Below are 9,627 nucleotides of genomic sequence, written 5' to 3'. Positions count from 1 at the left end.
TTGTTGAGCGGAAACACCAACATATTCTTAACATTGCAAGAGCATTAATGTTTCAATCGTCCTTGCCAAAAACTTTTTGGAATTTTGCTATTGATTTTAGCTGTTCATTTAATTAATAGACTTTCAACTCCAGTTTTAAAAAATAAAACCCCTTATGCTACCTTATTTGGTAAGGATGCGGACATTAGTCACCTTAAAGTGTTTGGATGCTTGGCTTTTGCTTCAACATTAACTCATGGAAGAAAAAAAATTGATAAACAAGCAAGAAAGAGTATTTTTCTTGGCTACCCAACTAGCACAAAAGGATATATTCTGTTTGATATTCACACTAGAGAACTATTTTTGTCTCGAAATGTAGATTTTTATGAATACTATTTTTCTTATAAATCTTTTCATGATGACATGCTCACAAAATTCATAAATGCCTCTTCTCTACCTATTGCTGATTCTAATTTTAATGGATTTGATCTTTTTACTTAGAATTTTTTAAATGCATTTCATCTATCTCATGCAACTACTGATTCCTTTCATGAGCCTAGTGACCATACATCACTCACTGATTCACACGTAGCTTCTACTAGTTCACCAAATAGTGCATCATCTAATTCTCTTTCAAATGATAACATGCATAATCAGGATCTTATACGATCAACTCGTACACATAAACCACCTTCTTATCTTCAAGATTATCATTGTATGTTACTTAGAACAGAAAACTCTAGTAACCAATCATGTTCCAAATGGTATGGTCTATCTCATATGGTGGATTATGGGAAGCTGTCCCCTGTCCATAGAGCCTTTTTCCTAGCAATAACCACAACAGTTGAGCCAAAGACTTATAAACAAGCTGTGCGACATGAATGCTGGAGAAATACAATTTGTGCGGAATTGCTCGCTCTTGAGAAGAATAAGACTTGGTCTATTACTTCTTTGCCTATTGAAAAGCGCATCATTGGATGCAAGTAGGTTTTTAAAGTGAAGTTTAATCCAGATGGTAGTGTTGAACGCCACAAAACACGTCTGGTGGCTCAAGGTTTTCGTCAACAAGTTGACTATGATTACTTTGATACATTCAGTCCAGTTGTAAAAATCACCACTTTACGACTGGTTCTTACTCTTGCTGCTGTCCATGGCTGGAAACTTCACCAATTAGACGTTAATACAACATTCTTGCATGGCGAGTTGCAAGAAGAGGTTTATATGAAACCTCCCCAAGGTCTCGATGTTCCAAATGGTGTTATTTGTAAGCTGAATCGTTCTTTATATGACTTGAAACAGGCAAGCCGTCAATGGAATTTAAGATTAAGTGATTTTCTTCAACAACATGGTTTTATCAAGTATCCTCATGATCATTCTATGTTCATCAAGCACACTAAGCTTGGCTTGGCTATTATTATTGTTTATGTTGATGATCTTGTTTTATCTGGAGATAATCTATTCGAAATCCAAGCTATTAAAAGAGCTCTTGACGATTGAAATACTTTCTTGGAATGGAAGTTGCTCGTAGTTCCAAATGAATTGCTTTGTATCAACGTAAGTACACTCTTGATTTGCTTGAGGAATATGGTATGTTGGAAGCTAAACCTGCTTCAATTCCTATGCTGTATAATGGAAAACTTTCTAAGGAGAGTGGCACAAGATTACCAGATCCATTACAATATAGAAGATTTCTCGGACGACTCCTATATCTCACAAATACTCGTCCGGACATTACTTTTGCAGTTGGAAAACTCAGCCAACTTTTGGATTGTGCAACTGATGACCATTACAAGGCAGCACTACATGTTCTTCGATACATCAAGAAATCTTCTTCTAAGGGTCTTTTCTTCTCTTCAAATAATGATCTCAAATTGATTGGTTATGTTGATTCGAATTGAGCAATTTGTTCCGATACTCGTCGATCAATAACTGGGTATTGTTTTTTCCTAGGTTCTTCATTAGTGTCTTGGAAGAGTAAGAAGCAAACAACTGCAACATGTTCTTCCTCAGAAGCTAGAAGCTGAATATCGTGCCATGGCACAAGCAACTCGGGAAGGTCAATGGCTTCTTTATCTTCTTAATGACTATCATGTATCTCATCCTCAGCCAATCAATCTCTACTGTGACAATCAATCTGCGCTGTATATTGCAGTTAATCCGGTCTTTCACGAAAGAACTAAGCACATTGAAATAGATTGTCACATTGTTTGTGAAAAGTCTCAAACAGGGGTAGCTACCTATTAAATCAGCTCATCAAACAGCTGATTTACTTACTAAAGCGTTATGACCGGTGTCTTTGAACCTTTATTTTTCAAGTTGGGTATGCTTGACTTACACGCCCCACTTGAAGAAGGATATTCTATGATGACAAGAGGTTAAAGGTTTCAATAAGTCTTAATTCAAGAGAGGATGATAATAATATTGCTGAACTTGCAACTAATTCAATCAGTTTCAACTTGAGGGAGGATGTTGGAGATGATATTAAGTTAGTATCTAATGACTCACAAAAGCAAGCTGTAACGGATTATAGTTGAATAATTTTTTGATAGTATTTATTTTTGTAACTTTAGTTAGAATGATAGAAAAGTTTGTTTTGATTAAAGGTTAAAGCTAGCAATAGTAATTATCTCATAACTATAGTTAATTTATTTACCATATTGAGTTAGATTTTAGTAAGGTTAATTTTCTAATAGCTATAAATAATGGATAACAACATGTACTCTGTAGTACTCTGATTTTTCTTTCAATTTTAGGTTTTGTATTTGTTCATACGACAAATTCATTTTTTCTAAGTTTTCTTCTTCCTCTTCAATCTTATTTTCTTCGATAAAATCATATCCAAATCACAATTTTATCAAATCTACCTATCTTACTAAAAAAAATTACATAACTAATAAAATTTATTATTTTTAATTTTAAATTTTAATAAAATAAAATATTAGTCCGTATTAATAAGAAATGTTGATCTCATGATATTTTTTTTATGAGAAGCAATTTTATAACCGACATCACTTAATAAAAAATAAATAAATAATTTTTTGTAAATTGTGGGACATGAGAATAAATTTATTAATTATATATTAATTTTTTTTGTTTTTTACTATATTTTTTCATCCGACAAATTAAATAATAATTTGTTGGAATACTAAATTTTATTTAAAATTTTATTGTAAATAATCCAAAAGTCGAGAATTGATTATATATTAGTTGAAGAAACTCTTACTCACCTAATCTTTCTCGCACCTTTTAATAACCGGTCCACATGCGGCTTCATATTTTAGACGTTACATAAGTTACAACTAGGAATGTAAATAGAAATAAATTTAAATAATTTGATTTTTAAGCGGTGACAATAATTTAATATCTATCTACAAAATGAGGCCCCACATTGTTGGCCTTTTATGTTGATGCAAATCACTTTAGTAGTAGCATTAGTGGCATTAACGGATAAAAAGTCTTGAGCCTATGGATTGGCTTTCAATTAAACTTTGTTGACTGAAACCTTGTAGTATCTCCCTTGTTTGTTTTTAATATTCGCTTATGTCACTGTCTAATCTTACTTTCTGTATACCTAGCATTAACTATAGGCTGTTGTTAAATTATTTTTGAAAAAAAAATATAAATAGGTTTGTATCTTTTTATTTTAAAGATAAATATTTTTTTATCAAATTTAATTATATATATATAAAAACAAAATATACATAGATCCTTTCATACTAAATTTAAATTATTTCTAGAAAAATCGATGTATTTTTCATTTATAATGATAATTAATTAATTAATTAAAGAATTATGATATTTGTCTTTAGTATATTTATGTATACATTTTAAATTTTTAGATATAAACGTGAATATAATAAAAAAAGGAAATAATTATGTATCATTTAAAAAAAAAAAAGAATGTATAACATAAGATGTGCCCAAAAAATAATATAAATATCATTTTCATAATAAAATTGACTAATCAGAGTGACAAATTTTGTTTTCCAAAGCACCTCAGCTGTTACTCACAATAGGGGAGGATTAGAAGTAATTATGATGAGGATGCATGAAAACCTCAACTTAAAAAGCTCTTTGGAAGTATAGAAAAGCGTTCAATAAAATTGTTGACCAGCACAGTACAGAGAAAATGGACTTTTGACCAAAACATGAAGTGGTTAATTTTAATTACCACTATACAGCATTGTTAAAAAAAAAAATGCATGGTGCCAAACAAAAGAAAAATAATTCCTTAGAGTTCAAATCATTTTAACTTCACTTGTAACATCATTTTATTAATAATTATTTTATTTAATTATTTGTAGTAATTAATAATTGTTTTATATTCTTAGCAATAATATTGAGTATTTTCTATATCTTAAAAACATTGACTGCATTTATTTTTATTTAGAATAGTATTTATTAAATAGTAAGAATATTTTTTCCTGGTCAAAACATTGTAATAATAATTTAGCAAAATTATGAAAATACTTCTTTAGATTATTTCATCATTAAGATATCAATATAATAACTTTTTTTTTTGAGTTTTTGAAGCAAATAGTTTTTTGAGTTAATTGGCAATAATATTGAATATTTTCCATATCTATAAAAACATTGACTGTATTTACTTTTATTTAACACTGAATTTATTAAATACGATTTATTATATTTTTTAAAAAATATATTTAGGCAATGCTACAGAACAAGCTTTTTTAGTAATTAAGTCCAATCAAATTAATACAAATTCAATAAAAAATTTTTGCATTCGTGGTTCTTTAACTTCACACTTCTTTAACATAAAAATTTTGTTATATACCACATAAATTTTTATACATAATATAACAAATTTTGTACATAATACTTAAAATTATAGATATAGTAAAAAAAAAGCGCATATAAAAAGAATAATAAGAAGAAGGGTGTAAAAGAAAATAACGAAACAAAAAAAAGGAGTAGAGGGCATATATACTATATTTCAAGAAAAAATACATTGTAACTTAGTTAAAGAATTAATTTAAAAAAAATTAGACGCATAACTCTATTGCTCTTTTTATATGAAATATCTTGTATTATCTTCATTCGGTTCGTTAGTAATTTAATATCTTTTTTATTATTCTGAAGTCAATTATCAAATTATATTTCAAGGAATACATTTGAATAATTCAAACAGAACATCTAAAACAATATACTAAACAATTAACCATAAATCATCTTTCCATGTTTTTAAAAAAACTACTAATCTACTAATTTATGAATAAGACTAATATAATAGGTCTTCACTCGTTAAAGGAATGTGATAAATTAATTCTTTTGGCAAGAATTAAGGCAAATATTAATAGTTTTGAGAAAGTAAAGAGTACATTATTTTTTAAAAATTAATTTGTTATTAAAAATTTAAAAAAAAAATACATCTTAAATTTTAAATACTAAATATTAAATTTGAATTACTGACATAAAATATAATATATAAAGAATTAAAATTTATTTAATTAACAAAAATATAATATCCTTAATTGATAAAAAATGTTTTAAGAATTATTCTAAAAGAAATTAGTACGAAGGAAAAAAAATACAAAACATAAACTTCTTTTCTAATAAATGTGGGAATTTCGGCAAGACTTTTTAAATCAGTATAATTAAATATTTTTTAAATATTATCTTTCATTCAGTCTTTACAAAAAAATATAAGTAACTTTTTTAAGTTTTTAAACAACTAATACATAAAAATAGATATTTAAAATAATTAAATAATAATAAATTTTAAAAAGACCGATAAAAAACTGAATTTTAAAGATTACGTAACATTTTTGTTTTTAAAATTTACGAGTAGTAATCTCTATTTTTGTTGGTTGAGTAAGTATCCCTCTCTTTACTTCTTTAGTAAGACACTTATTATAACTAAATTAATGTGAAAAATAGTAAAGGCTTGGTTGATTCTGGGTTTGGGTGTATGAGGGCCATATTCGTGTTTTCTATTTTTGGGTGGAGCCATCATTCTCGTGCTGGGCAATGGGTATAAGCTGATTTAAGATTCTGTGTCGTGGCCGAACCGGTCACTGCCAAAAGCCGAAGGCATCCTTAACAGGTTTGACCCAAAACAGTGACTTTGACCCAAACACTCCACGTGAATGATTGAATCGTCCCCTCCCTCTACTACTTACTATACTGCTAGTAATTTAATAACTAAATGTTACATTTCTGAAAAACAATACTCATCAAGCAATCCTTTTTAGTTTTAGCGAAGGTTATGATAGCGAGAATAATTGGATGAGATTTTTTTATTTTTTATTTTGGTAATATTCAGCTTTTGTCTCACTGGAGTTACGAGTCTATGACACATAGCATAGCACCGAGTGTAGTGTGACGTTAGGCAATTAATATAAGAATTATTAGTAGGAGATAAGATACACATGATGATATAAGAGTAGTAGCGGAAAAAGGAGGGGGAGAAAATGAAAGAAGAGAGAAGGGAATGGCTTCGCTAGTTCCCTTCTTTTGTGCCATTCTGTCCTGTTCTCTTCTTTCAAGCCTTTCTAAAAGATAAAATAAATAAATAAAAATAAAACAACCTTGCACAATATTAATTATTAAAAGCAGTGAAAGAACAGAAGCACCAAATAGACAGAGACATATTCCATCTTTTTTTTCCCCAACCATTTTCAAAGTTATTCAGTATCCACATCTTGCAACATTTATCTCTGAGTCGGTTTTCATATTAATTAATTAAGAGAAAATTATTGAAGGAAAAAGAAGTATATATAGAGAATATTAATATTGAAAGAGTGTAGAGTTTTGGGGTCCCTAGTCTCTCATAGTGTGGGCGTGTGATAAGAGCAAAGAAAGAAAAGAAAGAGAAGTCACAACATTTAGATCTTGCGAGAAGAGAAGAGTGGCGTCGTTGTGGGAAATGGATAGTGCAGAAGCAGCAGCACCTCAAAGTAACAGCACAAGCAGAGACAACTACCTGAGGCAACTCAACAAGCTCTCTCAAAAGATCTCTAAACCCGCCACCACCAGCACCACCGTCACTAAAAAGCCCAACCCCTTCGAAGCCCACCAGAATCAAAACCCAACCACCAACGCCAACAACAACAGCCTTCAACTGTCGTCGCAGCATCAGAACCTGCAGCACCAGCCACCAGTCTACAACATCAACAAGAACGACTTCAGGGATGTTGTCCAGAAGCTCACGGGCTCACCGGCCCATGAAAGAATCTCCACCCCTCCCCCCATTCACCAGCCCAGGCCCCCGAGCTCCCGTCTCCAGAGGATCCGCCCTCCTCCGCTTCCTCAGATTGCTAACCGCCCGCCCTCTATGCTTCGCCCCCATCAGATGCCGCCTCCACAGCCCGCCGTCAACGCTGCTGGCCTTGGAGGCTTTTCTGGCTTCGGCAGGCCAGCAGCGCCGCCTCTCTCTCCTCTTCCGCCGTTGCCTGCTGTCCACGCTGCCGCTGAGTCCCCTGTTTCCGCCTACCTAAGGTATCTTCACGGTAACAACGTGGACCAAAGCTCGAAGCAGTTCTCAGGGTTTTCGCCGTTGCAACCTTTGGTCTCGCCACGCTGGAACAGCTTCAATCCACCGCAACCGCAACCCCAATCTCAGCATCAACCTCAGTCGCAGTCTCAGCCACAACCACAGTCAAAGCCTCAGCCTCAGGTTGCGTCGGAGCAAGAATCCCAGCCACCACCGCAGCAGATTCCATTGACGCATCAGGCGGTGGTTCCCTCGGAAGCGCCGGCACCACCGCAACCGCATCCGCAGCCGCAGCCAACGGTCACATCGCAGGCGCAATTTCCGTTTCCATCTCCTCCTTCACCATTTGGATGCTTGAATTCACCGTTCGGCCTTTCCTCTTACCCTCTGTTATCTCCGGGTCTACTATTTTCCCCAAATTCAGGTCAATTAGGGTTTCCGCAGCTTCCCCTTTCACCAACCGTGCCTGTTCCGAGCCCTAGGTGGAGAGGTCTTTGAGGTAGGTAAGAAGCAATGGGCAATGGCCAGAATATGATGTTGATGATGGCTTTCGAGATTCAGGTTATAGGATTGGTTCTTTTGTTGGTTCTGTAAATGGTTTTAGGAGGCAGTGGTGGCGGCAATGACGGTTTATTCAATTTGTGGTGGTTGGACTTAAACTAGTCTACTGCTACTTCTTAATTTACTTTGCTTTATTTTATTTTCTGTAAATGGGATATCAAAGACATGAGAAAGGAACAATTTTGCATTTATCTATGGTTTTTTTAGGGATATTTGGATATTTGGGGGGAATCAGGAGAAATTAGGTCTATACAAATATAGTTCGATCATGCCTTTCTTTCTTTCTTTTTTTCTTTTTTTTTTAAATGTAAAAACCTTTTATCGTTGCCTTCAACATTTCTCTTTTTATGATGTCTTTTTTATGTTTTTTTGCTTTTTTTAATCTTCTATTTCATTTAGTTGAATATGTAATTGTCTTGTAATGTACTAATGTAGATATTGCTATTTCTTTGCTGTTTGTCAGTCTAGCTATATTAGCAACATTTTCTGGCTTGAATTAGTTGGTTTTGAGATAATGGTCCCCTACCTTCTTTTTTAAGGGGTTGTGGTCTTGCAGTGCTGCATCTGGAAGCCTCAATGGTCTTGAATTAGAAATAGTTGACCAGTTTTGCGGTGAATGTCTTAGGGAGCAGTCTTGCTCCTTGGAAATGTTACGGTGAAGAAAATTTGGTTTGAAATTCTTCCATTGGAATCATGGTTAAAGAAATGTCTTTGTTGGTGTTGTTGGAGAATGCCAATGGCTCTACCTTGTAGAGATTTCACTATATTACATGGGCATTCTTTTAGTGCTTTATGCTCTATAATGCATGGCTACTTATAGATGATTGTTGGATTCATTTATTTATATTCCACTATTCACTTTTAGATGATTGTCATATGCATATATAATGCACTGGTAAAGCTTGGATGATTATTATATCCATTTATGATGCTTTGCACATTTTAAGGTACTTGCTGGACATGAGAGACTTTCTGGGGTACATCCTTGTTATTGTCTAATGCTAATGAAGTTTCTCTTCATATTTGAGGAGAGATGCGAAATATAATCGTAGGTTTATTTGGGTATATTGGTTGTGATTCTTGCTCTTTGAACTTAGCCTTTTGGATGAAGTTTTCATGGTGGAAAGTTCTCAATCTATTTGCTTCTGAGTTTATTTGATTACTCATGTATAAAGTTATGTGATGTAGTATGGATGTGGAGTTCAAGTTAAGTGGGTACAATGACAGTTTGAAAGCACTGATAAATTTTATGTTAACTCAACCCAAGAGTGGGTTAAACTCATGATAACTGATTACTGTGTAGAGCTTTCTTTGCTTCATTTTGGATTGTTCCTTGTTCCTCAAATTTTCCGTTGCAATGGAGAAAATGAAATTGAAAATGCATACAAAAACTAATTGAACTGGTATAGTGATTAAATTGGATGAGCAGTGTAAAGAGTCCCTAATTCTTGTTTCATTTGGATGTTATAGCTATTGTCTTAGGTGCAATGTTGAAGTTTAGAGAATGATGGTTAGGTTTAGGGTGTAGAGGAAAATTGCCTTGGAATCAGTTGAAAGTCAAAGTTTCATTGAGAATCAGCATTCCCCTGTAATTCACGTAGATAGCATCTTTTTGGATTACTTTGTTATCACTT

General features: G+C 32.9%; 1 protein-coding gene across 1 annotated transcript; it reads left to right on the top strand.

Annotated features, from left to right (window-relative positions):
• The first annotated feature begins 6,373 nt into the window (after positions 1–6,373).
• Positions 6,374–8,344, top strand: LOC112764831 (VQ motif-containing protein 9). Its single transcript, XM_025810625.3, has one exon. The coding sequence runs from the start codon at positions 6,866–6,868 to the stop codon at positions 7,928–7,930; it is 1,065 nt and encodes a 354-aa protein (XP_025666410.1). The 5' UTR covers positions 6,374–6,865; the 3' UTR covers positions 7,931–8,344.
• Positions 8,345–9,627: the final 1,283 nt, after the last annotated feature.

Source organism: Arachis hypogaea, chromosome 17, assembly GCF_003086295.3.
Source record: "Arachis hypogaea cultivar Tifrunner chromosome 17, arahy.Tifrunner.gnm2.J5K5, whole genome shotgun sequence".
In the NCBI taxonomy this organism is placed as follows: domain Eukaryota; kingdom Viridiplantae; phylum Streptophyta; class Magnoliopsida; order Fabales; family Fabaceae; genus Arachis; species Arachis hypogaea.
Note: the sequence above shows the minus strand (reverse complement) of the source record. Positions and strands in the feature narration are given on the sequence as shown.